This window comes from Bombina bombina, chromosome 6 (assembly GCF_027579735.1).
Source record: "Bombina bombina isolate aBomBom1 chromosome 6, aBomBom1.pri, whole genome shotgun sequence".
Classification (NCBI taxonomy): Eukaryota; Metazoa; Chordata; class Amphibia; order Anura; family Bombinatoridae; genus Bombina; species Bombina bombina.
This window is the reverse complement of record NC_069504.1, coordinates 699,855,726-699,875,248: the sequence shown is the minus strand read 5'-3', so window position 1 is coordinate 699,875,248 and position 19,523 is coordinate 699,855,726. Positions and strand designations below refer to the sequence as shown.

At 41.3% G+C, this 19,523-nt stretch overlaps 1 protein-coding gene across 1 annotated transcript in view; it reads right to left on the bottom strand.

Annotated features, from left to right (window-relative positions):
- KANSL3 (KAT8 regulatory NSL complex subunit 3) overlaps positions 1 to 19,523 on the bottom strand; it is a 311,300-nt gene that overhangs the window by 30,590 nt on the left and 261,187 nt on the right. Inside the window, exons 19-22 of the mRNA XM_053717821.1 lie at positions 14,275 to 14,396; positions 11,731 to 11,953; positions 11,562 to 11,632; positions 11,078 to 11,213 (exon numbers count right to left, since the gene is read on the bottom strand). Coding sequence (XP_053573796.1) covers positions 11,078 to 11,213; positions 11,562 to 11,632; positions 11,731 to 11,953; positions 14,275 to 14,396 — 552 coding nt within the window. The remainder of the gene's footprint in view (positions 1 to 11,077; positions 11,214 to 11,561; positions 11,633 to 11,730; positions 11,954 to 14,274; positions 14,397 to 19,523) is intronic.

Genomic DNA, 19,523 nt, shown 5'->3' with positions numbered 1-19,523 from the left:
CCATGCATTGAGCCACTGACGGGTGTTGAATGGAATGAAGGACACGGCAAGCATTTAGAAGCTTTGTTAACCTGTCTTCTGTCAGGTAAATTTTCATTTCTACAGAATCTATAAGAGTCCCCAAGAAGGGAACTCTTGTGAGTGGTAAGAGAGAACTCTTCTCCTCGTTCACTTTCCACCCATGCGACCTTAGAAATGCCAGTACTAACTCTGTATGAGACTTGGCAGTTTGGAAGCTTGACGCTTGTATCAGAATGTCGTCTAGTCTTAGTACCGCCAGAAGAGAGCCCAGAACCTTTGTAAAGATTCTTGGAACCGTAGCCAACCCGAATGGAAGAGCTACAAACTGGTAATGCCTGTCTAGGAAGGCAAACCTTAGATACCGGTAATGTTCTTTGTGAATCGGTATGTGAAGGTAAGCATCCTTTAAATCCACTGTGGTCATGTACTGACCTCTTTGGATCATGGGTAAGATTGTCCGAATAGTTTCCATTTTGAACGATGGAACTCTTAGGAATTTGTTTAGGATCTTTAAATCCAATATTGGTATGAAGGTTCCCTCTTTTTTGGGAACCACAAACAGATTTGAGTAAAACCCTTGTCCGTGTTCCGACCGCGGAACTGGGTGGATCACTCCCATTAGTAAAAGGTCTTGTACACAGCGTAGAAACGCCTCTTTCTTTATCTGGTTTGTTGACAACCTTGAAAGGTGAAATCTCCCTTGTGGAGGAGAAGCTTTGAAGTCCAGAAGATATCCCTGAGATATGATCTCCAACGCCCAGGGATCCTGGACATCTCTTGCCCAAGCCTGGGCGAAGAGAGAGAGTCTGCCCCCCACTAGATCCGTTTCCGGATCGGGGGCCCTCACTTCATGCTGTCTTAGGGGCAGCAGCAGGTTTTCTGGCCGGCTTGCCCTTGTTCCAGGTCTGGTTAGGTTTCCAGCCTTGTCTGTAGCGAGCAACAGCTCCTTCCTGTTTTGGAGCAGAGGAAGTTGATGCTGCTCCTGCCTTGAAGTTACGAAAGGCACGAAAATTAGACTGTCTAGCCCTAGGTTTGGCTCTGTCTTGAGGCAGGGCATGGCCTTTACCTCCCGTAATATCAGCGATAATTTCTTTCAAACCGGGCCCGAATAAAGTCTGCCCCTTGAAAGGTATATTAAGTAATTTAGATTTAGAAGTTACATCAGCTGACCAGGATTTTAGCCACAGCGCTCTGTGTGCCTGAATGGCGAATCCGGAATTCTTAGCCGTAAGTTTAGTTAAATGTACTACGGCATCAGAAATAAATGAATTAGCTAGCTTAAGGGTTTTAAGCTTGTGTGTAATCTCATCTAATGGCGCTGAGTCAAGGGTCTCTTCCAGAGACTCAAACCAAAATGCTGCCGCAGCCGTGACAGGCGCAATGCATGCAAGGGGTTGCAATATAAAACCTTGTTGAACAAACATTTTCTTAAGGTAACCCTCTAACTTTTTATCCATTGGATCTGAAAAGGCACAGCTATCCTCCACCGGGATAGTGGTACGCTTAGCTAAAGTAGAAACTGCTCCCTCCACCTTAGGGACTGTTTGCCATAAGTCCCGTGTGGTGGCGTCTATTGGAAACATTTTTCTGAATATAGGAGGGGGTGAGAAAGGCACACCGGGTCTATCCCACTCCTTAGTAACAATTTCAGTAAGTCTCTTAGGTATAGGAAAAACGTCAGTACTCGTCGGTACCGCAAAAACAGAATTTATGTTTACCTGATAAATTACTTTCTCCAACGGTGTGTCCGGTCCACGGCGTCATCCTTACTTGTGGGATATTCTCTTCCCCAACAGGAAATGGCAAAGAGCCCAGCAAAGCTGGTCACATGATCCCTCCTAGGCTCCGCCTTCCCCAGTCATTCGACCGACGTAAAGGAGGAATATTTGCATAGGAGAAACCATATGATACCGTGGTGACTGTAGTTAAAGAAAATAAATTATCAGACCTGATTAAAAAACCAGGGCGGGCCGTGGACCGGACACACCGTTGGAGAAAGTAATTTATCAGGTAAACATAAATTCTGTTTTCTCCAACATAGGTGTGTCCGGTCCACGGCGTCATCCTTACTTGTGGGAACCAATACCAAAGCTTTAGGACACGGATGAAGGGAGGGAGCAAATCAGGTCACCTAGATGGAAGGCACCACGGCTTGCAAAACCTTTCTCCCAAAAATAGCCTCAGAAGAAGCAAAAGTATCAAACTTGTAAAATTTAGTAAAAGTGTGCAGTGAAGACCAAGTCGCTGCCTTACATATCTGATCAACAGAAGCCTCGTTCTTGAAGGCCCATGTGGAAGCCACAGCCCTAGTGGAATGAGCTGTGATTCTTTCAGGAGGCTGCCGTCCGGCAGTCTCATAAGCCAATCTGATGATGCTTTTAATCCAAAAAGAGAGAGAGGTAGAAGTTGCTTTTTGACCTCTCCTTTTACCAGAATAAACAACAAACAAGGAAGATGTTTGTCTAAAATCCTTTGTAGCATCTAAATAGAATTTTAGAGCACGAACAACATCCAAATTGTGCAACAAACGTTCCTTCTTTGAAACTGGATTCGGACACAAAGAAGGCACGACTATCTCCTGGTTAATGTTTTTGTTAGAAACAACTTTCGGAAGAAAACCAGGTTTAGTACGTAAAACCACCTTATCTGCATGGAACACCAGATAAGGAGGAGAACACTGCAGAGCAGATAATTCTGAAACTCTTCTAGCAGAAGAAATTGCAACCAAAAACAAAACTTTCCAAGATAATAACTTAATATCAACGGAATGTAAGGGTTCAAACGGAACCCCCTGAAGAACTGAAAGAACTAAATTGAGACTCCAAGGAGGAGTCAAAGGTTTGTAAACAGGCTTGATTCTAACCAGAGCCTGAACAAAGGCTTGAACATCTGGCACAGCTGCCAGCTTTTTGTGAAGTAACACAGACAAGGCAGAAATCTGTCCCTTCAAGGAACTTGCAGATAATCCTTTCTCCAAACCTTCTTGAAGAAAGGATAGAATCTTAGGAATTTTTACCTTGTCCCAAGGGAATCCTTTAGATTCACACCAACAGATATATTTTTTCCATATTTTGTGGTAAATTTTTCTAGTTACAGGCTTTCTGGCCTGAACAAGAGTATCAATGACAGAATCTGAGAACCCTCGCTTTGATAAGATCAAGCGTTCAATCTCCAAGCAGTCAGTTGGAGTGAGACCAGATTCGGATGTTCGAACGGACCTTGAACAAGAAGGTCTCGTCTCAAAGGTAGCTTCCATGGTGGAGCCGATGACATATTCACCAGGTCTGCATACCAAGTCCTGCGTGGCCACGCAGGAGCTATCAAGATCACCGATGCCCTCTCCTGATTGATCCTGGCTACCAGCCTGGGGATGAGAGGAAACGGCGGGAATACATAAGCTAGTTTGAAGGTCCAAGGTGCTACTAGTGCATCTACTAGAGTCGCCTTGGGATCCCTGGATCTGGACCCGTAGCAAGGAACCTTGAAGTTCTGACGAGAGGCCATCAGATCCATGTCTGGAATGCCCCACAATTGAGTAATTTGGGCAAAGATTTCCGGATGGAGTTCCCACTCCCCCGGATGAAATGTCTGACGACTCAGAAAATCCGCTTCCCAATTTTCCACTCCTGGGATGTGGATTGCGGACAAGTGGCAGGAGTGAGTCTCCGCCCATTGAATGATTTTGGTCACTTCTTCCATCGCCAGGGAACTCCTTGTTCCCCCCTGATGGTTGATGTACGCAACAGTCGTCATGTTGTCTGATTGAAACCGTATGAACTTGGCCTTTGCTAGCTGAGGCCAAGCCTTGAGAGCATTGAATATCGCTCTCAGTTCCAGAATATTTATCGGGAGAAGAGATTCTTCCCGAGACCAAAGACCCTGAGCTTTCAGGGGTCCCCAGACCGCGCCCCAGCCCACCAGACTGGCGTCGGTCGTGACAATGACCCACTCTGGTCTGCGGAAGCTCATCCCCTGTGACAGGTTGTCCAGGGACAGCCACCAACGGAGTGAATCTCTGGTCCTCTGATCTACTTGTATCGTCGGAGACAAGTCTGTATAGTCCCCATTCCACTGACTGAGCACGCACAGTTGTAATGGTCTTAGATGAATTCGCGCAAAAGGAACTATGTCCATTGCCGCTACCATCAAACCTATTACTTCCATGCACTGCGCTATGGAAGGAAGAGGAACAGAATGAAGTATTTGACAAGAGTTTAGAAGTTTTGATTTTCTGGCCTCTGTCAGAAAAATCCTCATTTCTAAGGAGTCTATTATTGTTCCCAAGAAGGGAACCCTTGTTGACGGAGATAGAGAACTTTTTTCTACGTTCACTTTCCACCCGTGAGACCTGAGAAAGGCCAGGACAATGTCCGTGTGAGCCTTTGCTTGAGGAAGGGACGACGCTTGAATCAGAATGTCGTCCAAGTAAGGTACTACTGCAATGCCCCTTGGTCTTAGCACCGCTAGAAGGGACCCTAGTACCTTTGTGAAAATCCTTGGAGCAGTGGCTAATCCGAACGGAAGTGCCACAAACTGGTAATGCTTGTCCAGGAATGCGAACCTTAGGAACCGATGATGTTCCTTGTGGATAGGAATATGTAGATACGCATCCTTTAAATCCACCGTGGTCATGAATTGACCTTCCTGGATGGAAGGAAGAATTGTTCGAATGGTTTCCATTTTGAACGATGGAACCTTGAGAAACTTGTTTAGGATCTTGAGATCTAAGATTGGTCTGAATGTTCCCTCTTTTTTGGGAACTACGAACAGATTGGAGTAGAACCCCATCCCTTGTTCTCCTAAAGGAACAGGATGAATCACTCCCATTTTTAACAGGTCTTCTACACAATGTAAGAATGCCTGTCTTTTTATGTGGTCTGAAGACAATTGAGACCTGTGGAACCTCCCCCTTGGGGGAAGCCCCTTGAATTCCAGAAGATAACCTTGGGAGACTATTTCTAGTGCCCAAGGATCCAGAACATCTCTTGCCCAAGCCTGAGCGAAGAGAGAGAGTCTGCCCCCCACCAGATCCGGTCCCGGATCGGGGGCCAACATCTCATGCTGTCTTGGTAGCAGTGGCAGGTTTCTTGGCCTGCTTTCCTTTGTTCCAGCCTTGCATTGGTCTCCAGGCTGGCTTGGCTTGAGAAGTATTACCCTCTTGCTTAGAGGACGTAGCACTTGGGGCTGGTCCGTTTCTGCGAAAGGGACGAAAATTAGGTTTATTTTTGGCCTTGAAAGACCTATCCTGAGGAAGGGCGTGGCCCTTGCCCCCCAGTGATATCAGAGATAATCTCTTTCAAGTCAGGGCCAAACAGCGTTTTCCCCTTGAAAGGAATGTTAAGCAATTTGTTCTTGGAAGACGCATCCGCTGACCAAGATTTTAACCAAAGCGCTCTGCGCGCCACAATAGCAAAACCAGAATTTTTCGCCGCTAACCTAGCCAATTGCAAAGTGGCGTCTAGGGTGAAAGAATTAGCCAATTTGAGAGCATGAATTCTGTCCATAATCTCCTCATAAGAAGAAGAATTATTATTGAGCGCCTTTTCTAGCTCATCGAACCAGAAACACGCTGCTGTAGTGACAGGAACAATGCATGAAATTGGTTGTAGAAGGTAACCTTGCTGAACAAACATCTTTTTAAGCAAACCTTCTAATTTTTTATCCATAGGATCTTTGAAAGCACAACTATCTTCTATGGGTATAGTGGTGCGTTTGTTTAGAGTAGAAACCGCCCCCTCGACCTTGGGGACTGTCTGCCATAAGTCCTTTCTGGGGTCGACCATAGGAAACAATTTTTTAAATATGGGGGGAGGGACGAAAGGTATACCGGGCCTTTCCCATTCTTTATTTACAATGTCCGCCACCCGCTTGGGTATAGGAAAAGCTTCGGGGGGCCCCGGGACCTCTAGGAACTTGTCCATTTTACATAGTTTCTCTGGAATGACCAAATTCTCACAATCATCCAGAGTGGATAACACCTCCTTAAGCAGAGCGCGGAGATGTTCCAATTTAAATTTAAATGTAATCACATCAGGTTCAGCTTGTTGAGAAATTTTCCCTGAATCTGAAATTTCTCCCTCAGACAAAACCTCCCTGGCCCCCTCAGACTGGTGTAGGGGCCCTTCAGAACCAATATCATCAGCGTCCTCATGCTCTTCAGTATTTTCTAAAACAGAGCAGTCGCGCTTTCGCTGATAAGTGGGCATTTTGGCTAAAATGTTTTTGATAGAATTATCCATTACAGCCGTTAATTGTTGCATAGTAAGGAGTATTGGCGCGCTAGATGTACTAGGGGCCTCCTGTGTGGGCAAGACTGGTGTAGACGAAGGAGGGGATGATGCAGTACCATGCTTACTCCCCTCACTTGAGGAATCATCTTGGGCATCATTTTCTCTAAATTTTGTGTCACATAAATCACATCTATTTAAATGAGAAGGAACCTTGGCTTCCCCACATTCAGAACACAGTCTATCTGGTAGTTCAGACATGTTAAACAGGCAAAAACTTGATAACAAAGTACAAAAAACGTTTTAAAATAAACCGTTACTGTCACTTTAAATTTTAAACTGAACACACTTTATTACTGCAATTGCGAAAAAGTATGAAGGAATTGTTCAAAATTCACCAAAATTTCACCACAGTGTCTTAAAGCCTTAAAAGTATTGCACACCAAATTTGGAAGCTTTAACCCTTAAAATAACGGAACCGGAGCCGTTTTTATATTTAACCCCTTTACAGTCCCTGGTATCTGCTTTGCTGAGACCCAACCAAGCCCAAAGGGGAATACGATACCAAATGACGCCTTCAGAAAGTCTTTTCTATGTATCAGAGCTCCTCACACATGCATCTGCATGTCATGCTTCTCACAAACAAGTGCGCAATAGAGGCGCGAAAATGAGACTCTGCCTATGATTAGGGAAAGCCCCTAGAGAATAAGGTGTCCAATACAGTGCCTGCCGGTTATTTTACATAATTCCCAAGATTAAAATAATTCCTCAAGGCTATGGAGTATAAAATATGTTTATATATAAATCGATTTAGCCCAGAAAATGTCTACAGTCTTAAAAAGCCCTTGTGAAGCCCTTTTTTTCTTTCTGTAATAAAAATGGCTTACCGGATCCCATAGGGAAAATGACAGCTTCCAGCATTACATCGTCTTAGAATGTGTCATACCTCAAGCAGCAAAAGTCTGCTCACTGTTCCCCCAACTGAAGTTAATTCCTCTCAACAGTCCTGTGTGGAAACAGCCATCGATTTTAGTAACGGTTGCTAAAATCATTTTCCTCTTACAAACAGAAATCTTCATCTCTTTTCTGTTTCAGAGTAAATAGTACATACCAGCACTATTTTAAAATAACAAACTCTTGATTGAATAATAAAAACTACAGTTAAACACTAAAAAACTCTAAGCCATCTCCGTGGAGATGTTGCCTGTACAACGGCAAAGAGAATGACTGGGGAAGGCGGAGCCTAGGAGGGATCATGTAACCAGCTTTGCTGGGCTCTTTGCCATTTCCTGTTGGGGAAGAGAATATCCCACAAGTAAGGATGACGCCGTGGACCGGACACACCTATGTTGGAGAAATATTTATCCAACCTACACATTTTCTCTGGGATTGCAACTGTGTTACAATCATTCAGAGCCGCTAACACCTCCCCTAGCAATACACGGAGGTTTTCCAGCTTAAACTTAAAATTTGAAATGTCTGAATCCAGTTTATTTGGATCAGATCCGTCACCCGCAGAATGAAGCTCTCCGTCCTCATGTTCTGCAAATTGTGACGCAGTATCAGACATTGCCCTAGCATTATCAGCGCACTCTGTTCTCACCCCAGAGTGATCTCGTTTACCCCTAAGTTCTGGCAATTTAGACAAAACTTCAGTCATAACATTAGCCATGTCTTGTAGAGTGATTTGTAATGGCCGCCCTGATGTACTTGGCGTTACAATATCACGCACCTCCTGAGCGGGAGATGCAGGTACTGACACGTGAGGCAAGTTAGTCGGCATAACTTCCCCCTCGTTGTCTGGTGAATGTTGCTTAACATGTACAGATTGACTTTTATTTAAAGTAGTATCAATGCAATTAGTACATAAATTTCTATTGGGCTCCACCTTGGCTTTTGAACATATTGCACAAAGAGATTCCTCTGTGTCAGACATGTTTAACAAACTAGCAATTAGACTAGCAAGCTTGGAAATACTTTTCAACTAAATTTACAAGCAATATGCAAAACGTTACTGTGCCTTTAAGAAGCACAGAAAAACTGTCACAGTTGAATAACAATGAACCGGATTAGTTATAGAAACCAATTTTCACAGCAAAAGCATAAATTTAGCAAAGGATTGCACTCATTAGCAATGGATGATTAACCCTTAATATCAGAAAAAAACGTATAACAATTGAAAATATAAGCGTTTTTATCACAGTCAAAGCACAGTCTCACAGGTCTGCTGTGAGTGATTACCTCCCTCAAAACAAGTTTTGAAGACCCCTGAGCTCTGTGGAGACGTCCTGGATCATGCAGGGAGAAAAAGGCAGACTGTGACTGAATTTCTGATGCGTAGTAAAAGCGCCAAAATAGGCCCCTCCCACTCACAATACAACAGTGAGGGAAGCTCAGTAAACTGTTTTAATTTAAAACAAACGACAGCCATGTGGAAAATAACGCCCAAAACAATTTTTCACCAAGTACCTCAGATAATTAAACGATTTAACATGCCAGCAAACGTTTAAAATCTAATTTATGAAATGTCATTAAAAGCCTGCTGCTAGTCGTTCACACTGCAAGTTAGGCTAAAAGTTATATGCATACAGTATTTTCCCAGTGAAGTGCCATTCCCCAGAAATACTTAAGTGTAAACATACATACATATCAGCCTGATACCAGTTGCTACTACTGCATTTAAGGCTGTACTTACATTATATCGGTATTAGCAGTATTTTCTCAGTCAATTCCATTCCTTAGAAAATAATATACTGCAACATACCTCTTTGCAGGTGAACCTGCCCGCTGTCCCCTGATCTGAAGTTACCTCACTCCTCAGAATGGCCGAGAACAGCAAATGGATCTTAGTTACGTCCGCTAAGATCATACAAAAAACTCAGGTAGATTCTTCTTCAAATTCTGCCTGAGAAGAAAACAACACACTCCGGTGCCGTTTAAAATAACAAACTTTTGATTGAAGATATAAAAACTAAGTTTAATCACCACAGTCCTCTCACACATCCTATCTATTAGTTGGGTGCAAGAGAATGACTGGGTGTGACGTAGAGGGGAGGAGCTATATAGCAGCTCTGCTTGGGTGATCCTCTTGCACTTCCTGTTGGGGAGGAGTTAATATCCCATAAGTAATGGATGACCCGTGGACTGACTACACTTAACAGGAGAAAACAAAATTTAAAGCAAAATTATCAAATTCCTTAAATGACAGTTTCGGGAATGGGAAAGAATGCAAAATAATAAGCTTCTAGAAACTAGAAGCAATAAAAAAGTGAGGTTTAAATAATGTGAGGAAAAAATTGGAACAAAAAAGATGCCCACATTTTTTGGCGCCAAATACGACGCCCACATTATTTGGCGCCAAATATGACGCCACATCCTCTGACGCCACATGTCTGAATACGCATGCGTCAAAAAATGACGTTAACAGAATACAACTTCCGGCGTCAACTACGGCGCCGGAAATGACAAATTTTTGCGCCAAAAAAGTCCGCGCCAAAAATGACGCAATAAAAAGAAACATTTTCTGCCCCCGCGAGCTTAACAGCACGCAGGAAAAAATGGTCAATTGAAAATTTTCAAGGTAAAGAAAAAATAATTTGAAATGCATTATCCCAAATAATGAAACTGACAGTCTGAATTTTAAAGGAATACTGATTATCCTGAATCAAGGCAAATATAAGTTTATAGACATATATTTAGAACTTTACATATAAAGTGCCCAACCATAGCTTTGAGTGTCATAAATAGAAATAAGAATTACTTACCCCAAGACACTCATCTACATATAGTAGATAGCCAAACCAGTACTGAAACGAGAATCAGTAGAGGTAATGGTATATTAGAGTATATCGTCGATCTGAAAAGGGAGGTAGGAGAAGAAATCTCTACGACAGATAACAGAGAACCTATGAAATAGATCCCGTAGAAGGAGACCATGGTATTCAAATAGGCAATACTCTCTTCACATCCCTCTGACATTCACTGCACTCTGAGAGGAAAACCAGGCTCCAGCCTGCTGCGAAGCGCATATCAACGAAGAATCTAGAACAAACTTACTTCACCACCTCCACGGGAGGAAAAGTTTGTAAAACTGAATTGTGGGTGTGGTGAGGGGTGTATTTATAGGCATTTTAAGGGTTGGGAAACTTTGCCCCTCCTGGTAGGAATGTATATCCCATACGTCACTAGCTCATGGACTCTTGCTAATTACATGAAAGAAATTTATTTTAGTGTTTGCGATGCGGGAGGGCCTCGGTTTAGGGGTTAATAGGTAGTTTATGGGTTGTAGTGTAAAACTCATAACTACTAACTTTAGAATGTGTTAGGAATCTTGGAGGTAGAGGGTGTACCGCTCACTTTTTGGCCTGCCAGGACAGACTCGTAATACCAGAGCTATGGAAGTCCCATAGAAAAAAGGGTTTACGAAGTTTACGTAAGTCGTTTTGCGGTAAGGTCAAAGAAGTGTGTGGTGCTTCTAAATCTGTAAGACTCGTAATAGCAGTGGTAGTGAAAAAGCAGCATTAGGACCTGTTAACACTGCTTTTTCAGCCTAACGCACAACTCGTAATCTTGTTGTTAGTTTCTAGATGCAGATCCAGATTCAGTAACACACAACCCTCTACCCCTTTACTAATGTGTTTAGCTTTGACCCCATCTTTACAGCTTTAAATGTTACACATCACAAAATGTATGTAGTGTTTATTTTAAATCAACTGATTTTCACAGAATTGAAAAGAATCTATATATCTATATATATATCTATATCTATATATACTGTATATATATATAAATAAAATATACACATGGCATAAATAGGGAGAGGTTCTTACCTGCTGGAGGGGTAACAGCCCGAGCTAGAGGTAAGATTCTGTCCCCAGAAGTTCGTTCACTGATTGGCTTGCATTGTTCCGTTACAGCTGGAGGAAGAAGTTTGCTAGCAGAGACAGTGCAGCTGGACTCGGAAGCCTGAGTATTATAAATGATAAATACTAACTAAAACAAGAAGCGGATGTGTTTGCTGGAGAACACACAATGTTTACAGATACATACATTATTTACCCATCCTTTGAATACAAATTTTTGCTCAGCTGTAACACAAGATACTTGACCAGTCTCATTAAATATCTCAATATTACAATAAAAATATTTTTCTAATTCCATACTAAAATGTAGAGATAACTCACAAACTATTTATCAGCATAAGAACTATAGTAGACATCCCTTCGATTTAAATCAACAAAGATGTCAAACTGGTGTAATTCTCACTACCTGGTGGACATCATCTGCTTTCGAGTGAGTTTACGCTATTCTTACCTGGCCAAGTGTAGTAACACGGCTGGGTTGGCCTCGGAGTGTAACTGTGATAGTAGTTGGAGCCTTTAAACCTGATGAGCATATTTCAAAAGATAAAAAATGGAGGTTATGAATGTTAATTGATGTTACAGACCAAAATATCTCCACTGGTTGGATTAATATTCCTTACCTGCACTAGGGCTCGATAACTGTGCAAGGCCCGGAAGGCTGCTGGCCAGTTTTGCCAGCCCCCCATTAGTAAGCAACTGATGTATGGAAGTGGGTTTTCCAGCAGTTGACGAAATGAGGGAAGACGAGGCAGTAACTACAGGAATAGTGCGCAAAATAGATCCTGTTCCAGTAGTAATTGTGGCCAAATTCTGAAGAGGGGCAGGAGCTTTAACTGCCAGGGTCTGTCATATATATAAATAAAAAATAAAAAGTTAAGATGTCAAAGAAAAGAAATGCACAAATCCATAACACAAAACTTGCATTGCTTTGGCGCATTTGTATCTAATTATCCGTATAAGGACAATTAGGTACAGATATGTGGCAGGGTGAAGACTGCAGTGTACTTTTTAAACTCCCATTTTATATTGTAATCTGGAAGTGTTTCATGCCCCTCCAACTCCACTTTGGAACTTCCAGGGTAAGCAGGGAAAAAAGCCAATTTATTTGTATAGTTGTACATGCTATAAAACCTCATTATTACAAACGTTATTTTTATAATTTCGCATCAAAATACACACACACTTGGTCTCAAGGTAAAAAAAATAAAAAAATAAAAAATTAGGTTATATAGGGTAAATGTTTGATTTAATCAATTATGATAATTTAAAGGGAATACATGTGTAGCACAATAATCTATGATTAAGAGCTAACAAACAATTGAAAAAAAGATGCACTAAGCTTCACTGTTTGACTAAGATCTCATTGTGAGATTGAAATCTTGCACCAGACATCCCTCTTCCTCCCTCCAATCTCCCCTTACTTGGCGAGCCGACGAAAACAGGAAAGAAAAAAAAAAACAGGAGGAGAGAGGTAAAAGATTTTTGCTGAAGGTAGAGAGAAGTGATTGCACATGAACAGCAGGCCTATAAAGTCCTTCGATATGGCAGCTACAAATGCACTGTATTGCTAAGGTGTATCTTTAAAGGGACAGTACACTGTAAAAATCTTTTATATTAATGTATTTTAATGACTTGTTATACCAGCTGCAGAGTATAAAATGTATGAGAAAAGGCATTTTCAGGTTTATTTGTGTATATGAAGTAGCTGGGTTTGTGCTTTTAAACCACAGCCTATTACAATAGGTTGAGCTTCAGGTAATATCATGCCTTATTGTGTTATCACTTTCTGTACACACACTTGCTTCCTTATCTTATATTTGTCAGGAAAACCAAAGCTCAATACTTAGAGAGAACAACGGAAAATTAACATTTTATTACGTAAAGGGACATGAAAACCAACATTTTTCTTTCATGATTCAGATAGAGAACTTTTAAACAACTTCCCAATTTACTTCTATTGTTTAATTTGCTTCCTTCTCTTGTTATCCTTTGCTGAAAGGTTTATCTAGGAAAGCTCATGAGCAGCAAAGAACCTAGGTTCTAGCTGCTGATTGCTGGCTGCATACTGTGTATATATATATATATATATATATATATATATATATATATACCGATTGTCATTGGCTCACCCATGTGTTCTGTTAGAAACCAGTAGCGCATTTCTGCTCCTTTAACAAATGATACCAAGAGAATGAAACAAATTAGATAATATAAGTAAATTAGAAAGTTGTTTAAAATTGTATTCTATATCTGAATCATGAAAGAAAATGTTTGGGTTTCATGTCCCTTTAACTATCCTGCACCCCACTGGAAGTGTAATTTCTTCTGCTGGCTGTGTTTACTAAGGCTATTCAATAGCCTATACTCCAGTATAGCCTATACTCCATGGATACCACAGGCTAAATCAGCTATTTCAAATGCCAAAATAGGGGTAAAGGAGCTACTTGTAAACAATTTAATAAATGCCAACAGGTAAAATGGATCATTGGGAAAAAGGGGAGAACATTTTTGGGTGAACTGTCCCTTTAAGGAATACAGTACTATAAGGTATAACAATTTTAACCTTTACGTTCCCTTGTATTGGCTCATGGGAAGAAGGGTGATTTAAGGACCCTTAAACAGGAAGGGTATACATGAGAATTGCTATTCTGACCACATGAGAATGTAGGAAGCCATTCACATCTTATATATGTAGTACCAGAAGAGAGACATAAAAATAAAGATTGCTGAATAGAGAGACTTATAAAGTAAAAAGAGAAAGGGTCAGGGAGGGAGGGGGTCATTTTTCTTTGAAGTTTATACCTTTCTTCAAGTGAATGCTTGATGTTTATACAATGGTCAAAAATATCACCTGCATCTTACAGTAATTAGAAAAATAATAAATAAAATAAGATAAAGATATTATAATGATTATAAATGATGCCACAGAAAAGTCAGAGGTTTTACAGTAAAAAGGGTAAGAACTGAATATGCTTATATAAGGAATTTTTTGTAAAATGGCATAATATCCTTGATTTTGTAGGTGTGTTGCACACAATGTCACAGAAAGTTATTTTACAAGAACTTATTCTCACTTGTGTAATGAATCGAAATATCTATGTAAGCAAGATGCCCATGTCACTCAACCAAGGAAAGGATCATCTGCAAAGATTGTATGAGGTTACCTGTGTGCTGGATCCAGGAGCAGTAGAGGAGTTGGAGAGTGCAGAAGATTTACTGCCAATGTCCTGCAAGCTAAAACTTAACCCTTGCAAAAGACTGCTGGCAGAGGCTCCAGAACTTGAACCTGCAATATGCCAAGATATAGAAAGCTCAGATCCACATACACTCTTATACCTGTACAGTTTACTAATCTGTGTAGTGAATACATTCCTAATTGCAAAATACAGATGGATCTGTGCACTATTTAATATCCAAGAGGTTTGTATTATATCTTGGCCAACCTATCCATTACTGACAAGGTGAGATCCCCTTTCCAGAGGAGCATGGACAGAACTAAAGGGCCACTAAACCCAAAATCTTTCTTTCATGATTCAGATAGAACATACAAATTTAAACAACATTACAATGTACTTCTATTATTTATTTTGCTTCATTTTTTAGATATCCTTATTTGAAGAAAAAGCAATGCACATGGGTGAGCCAATCACATGAGGCTTCTATGTGCAGCAACCAATCAGCAGCTACTGAGCATATCTAGATATGCTTTTCAGCAAAGAATATCAAGAGAATAAAACAAATTAGATAATTGAAGTAAATTAGAAAGATGTTTAAAATTGCATTCTCTTTCTAAATCATGAAAGAAAAAATGTGGGTTTCATGTTCCTTTAACCACGCCCCCTTTTAATCTATATAACCATTTACCTGAACACCCTCATCCATTCCTAGTTCTGTTCATCACAGGATGGTCAGAGCTAGGTCCCTCTCTGGAGTTCTTACCTGGTAAATTACGGTGGATGCTGTCAGGCTTCTGTTCCAACCTAGCTGCTTAATGTTCCCTATTGATTGAGGCTTTCCTTGATAGCAGGAGGCATGCTTTTACTGCCCCATCTGTTGCTATGGAGTTTTACCAAGTGTCGGTATGCACCATGTGATCCAGTGGGCACCACCACCTTGGAACCGGAAATGACCTCATGACCCAGCACCAGGTGATGATGTCACGGCGTGCGCTTGTAGCCGGCTTGATTAAGAGGCCTGTGCCACCCATGCTGCTGAAGTTCTAAGCTTTTTTGTCTGCGTTGGAGCTGTGTTTGTCTGCTAGAAGTAAGGAGCATCTGTGCTGACAATTTGGATTCCTGTGCAGGATTCCTTGCTAAATCCTAGTAATGTGCAGAGCCAGTTGCCCAAAGAGTGTTGGTAAGTGATTTGTTTTCTGTTGCTGTTTTTTATTCTCAAACTTTTAACCTCTGCCTTTCTCTCTCTCCTTTCTGCAGCCCTGAGTCAAAATCTGATGTTGTGCCTAGGAATTGTTTGTTCTGCAATAAGCCTGCTTTCAAGGATAAAAACCTGTGTTTTAAATGCATTGGTCAAGTTTATGGAGGATTGTTTGCAAATAATTAAATTACTGTTGAACTTGAATATGTTATTGTGGAAGATGATTTGCCCAGCTACTGGGATCCATCTGAATTTACTTTGTGTGTTAATCAGACCTTGGGTATTGAAAATAAATATGCTGCTTGTTCCTCTGATTGGTATAATGCTAATGCTACTGCCCCTGCGGAAATTACTATGTCGAAAATGTTTTCTGAAGAGTTCATGAACATTGACAAGCAACTTGGTGTGTCTACCATACACATAGTCAAATGGGCTCGGAAGACCAGACCTTTTCTGATTCATTTTCTGATACAATGGTGGAAACAGTTTTCTCTAACATTTCCAAAGTCTCTGAAATCTCATTTTAGATGGTATATGAAAAGCAGGAATCTTTCTCAAGGGATACCCTTAAGCCAGCCACACTGTATGGAAATTCCAGCAGTTCAGGACGGGTTGCAGTATGCAAGCAAACCCATGTTCAGGGAATTTGGAGCCAAAATGATTCCAATCTTCCAGCAAATATTCTGGAATTAAAAGAAGTATAACAGGCTCTACGAGCATTTCAGCCTTTCCTTCAGGATCAGGCAGTAAGGATTATATCAGACAACAGTATCCTACATAAAGTTTCAGATGGGAACTCACAGCAAAGCAGGTTTACAGGCAGTTTTAGAGTTGAGAAAACAGATGACACAGTGTGCCAGGAAAATCAGTGACTATACGATGTAGACTGAATATGATAAATTAAAGGGATAAATTGATACTACTAACAGACCTTACACAACATGAGATTATCTGACAAAGTATTCTTATTACAACCTACCACCAAAACTATATTACAATAGCAACCATTATAAGTTCTTAATGATATAATTAACCACATAACAAATGTCTGAAGTTGGATTGAATAACTAAAGACATTATTTTCACAAGTGTACAATACAGTCATACAAGAGTGCTTGAGTGCTTTTAACCATTAACCCATTTTTAATAAACATTTAATAAAATTTGATGTTTTAAACACAAAACCAAGCATGATACTAAAGGGGTTTAAAGGGATTAAGGTTTACAGGCAGAGGCAACAATCTTCAGGTGGGCGCAGAAGCACTTAACCTATCTAACTGTGGCCTGTCTCCCAGGTTCACAGAGCCTAGTGGCAGATTTTCTTGGCGGGAAGACGATTTTATCAACAGAATGGTGTTTGAAGACATAAATCTTTCATCAGATTGTAAGAAATTGGGGTCTTCCATAAATAGATCTGATGGCAGACCATCTCAATTGTCAAGTGAGCCTCTTCTTTAGCAGGTATTGGTCACCAGGAAGTCTAGGAACGGACGTGTTTGCTCAGCCTTGGAATTTTCACCTGGCTTATGCGTTTTCTCCTTAGAGATTAATTCATCATCTCCTCCACAGGATATGGAAAGAGAAGGAAAGATGTATACTGGTAGCTCCTTATTGGCTGAGAAGACCATGGTTTCCTTTTCTGCTTCGGTCAGTAGTACAGCCACCTTGCCTTCTCACAGAGGTTCCAGACATCCTCAGTCAGGGTCCAATCCTTCATCCCTGTCCCCGAAAATTACATCTGTCAGCATGGCTGCTGGGTGGTCAAGGTTTAGAAGGATGAATATTCCTTTCTTTGTTGTTCAGACTTTACTTCAAGCAAGAAAATCTTCTACATCAAGAGAATATTACAGAATATGGGAAAGCTCTGCATGGATGAGTCAGAAGAAGCTCTCTTTGGAAGATATCCAAATTTCACATTTGCTTCAGTTTCTACAGGAAGGATTTGAAAAAGGCGGTCACGTTTTGCCAAAAGCCAATTGAAAATCTGGCCATTAGGCGGCCATCATTGCACTATTTGAGCATCTGCGCATGCATTCCCATTATTTTCTCTACCTTGGAAGAAATGCGCATTCCCGTTTCGTGCATGCCCAGATGCAATTCTCTCTCTATTCCCTTCAATACGTTCTTTTATTTATCCAAATTGCAACAGTATCTGCTGCAGAAAGACTGGTTGAAACAAATGTTCAAAAACTCAATTCTTCACTATCACAGTTTCCACCCAAAGTTTCAAAGGGATGGTGTCAGTTCCTCTCAACTCCTGCGGGTCGTCCGCAACAACACGGATGACTCCCGCAAAGAGAGACAAATTGCAGAGATGTCCCAAAAATTCTTGGAGAGGGGCTATCCACCTACTCTTATAGATCAACAATGCTGTGAAGCAAGGAAACTAACACAGGACTCATTAACCATAAAAAGGATCAGGAATGAACAGCCTAAGCGGCTGAACTTTATAACGACTTACACTCCAGGGTCTAAGTTGGTTCAAAGTGTGATCAAGAAGAACTGGTTGATGCTCTCTAAGGACACTAGCCTTCCCTTTGTTGATACGCCAGTACCACGATTGGTATACAAACAAGCAAGTAATCTCAGGGATCTATTGGTGCTTAGTGACCCTAAACACTGCTATGAGAAGCAGATGTGGTTAACTAGGGGCAAACCTGGATGCTACAGATGTGGCAATTGTGTAACTTGTAATAATCTTCTAACAGGAACCTCCTTTCAACACCCCCACAACAACAAGCGTTTCAAGAACAAACACAGACTTACGTGTACCTCAGAGTTTGTGGTTTATGCAATTGTTTGTCCTTGTTCAAAATACTATATTGGCAAGACGGTGACGCCGTTCAAGGAACGTTTGGCTAACCAAAAAACAGTAATCCGTCAGGCCATTGATAAGGGACAGTCGGAGCAGCCAGTGGCACGCCACTTTGCGGCAGCAGGACATAGTGTCTCTTCCCTGCGAGTAATGTTGATTGATCATGTGCCTCGCCACCGGCGGGGTGGTGACAGGGGTCAAGCCTTGCTGAAGATGGAAGCCCGGTGGATTTTCACCCTGGATACGGTCGCACCTCGGGGACTTAATGCCAATATAGATTTTGGCTGCTGTTATAAATATAAATAAAGGCCTCTAGGGAGTCATCCTGCTCTATGTTTCTACTTACTCCTCCAGTGTATGATGCAAATATGAATATATCATTTGTTATGATATGGTTTATTTCTGCTACTGCCCACATGCCTTGATACCGTACTGGGTATAGAGGTCTGTGTTATTTGTTTACCCTTTGGTTGAGGTAGCGTATTTACAACCATTACCTATATATACTAACTTATTGTTCCCTGTTTTACAATATATTAGATACCTTTTTTTCTGTACATATATGCTAATATTTTGTTTTTTTGGGCTTTTACTCATGGCCCCTGTTTTTTTGATCACATGAATATTGCGCCTGTCAGCTGCATATCTGAATCCGCGCCCTCCCACATTACCATGGAGATTGGATATGTTTGTTTACACTGTGTCTCTTTGGATACCTGGTGCTCTGATGACTCTCTGCGGCGCTGTTTGCGTGATGACGTCACGCCGCGTCTGTTCAGAATCCGCTGTATTGTGAAGACCCGGTTTTTTACTATGTGCCGGAGGGTGTGGCTCAGGTCTGTATGGTGATTGGTGCTCACATGGGGATGGGTGGGTATTTAAGGTGTGGGTTTGTGTTTTGTTTGATACATCCGGTTTGAATACCATTGAAAAAGGCTCGTGGTAGAGCCGAAACGTCTGGTTTCTCTTTCACATTAAAACGGATTGTTGATAAAAACCTGTGTGCCGGCTGTTCTTGGATCTCTCTGCAAAACGGAGACCGTTCGTTGGATCCGGTTCTTATTCACTATATATATATATATATATTAGCCGGTTACGTTTTGCCGAAAGCCAATTGAAAATCTGGCCATTAGGCGGCCGTCATTGCACTATTTGAGCATCTGCGCATGCATTCCCATTATTTTCTCTACCTTGAAAGAAATGCGCGTCCCCGATGCGATTCTC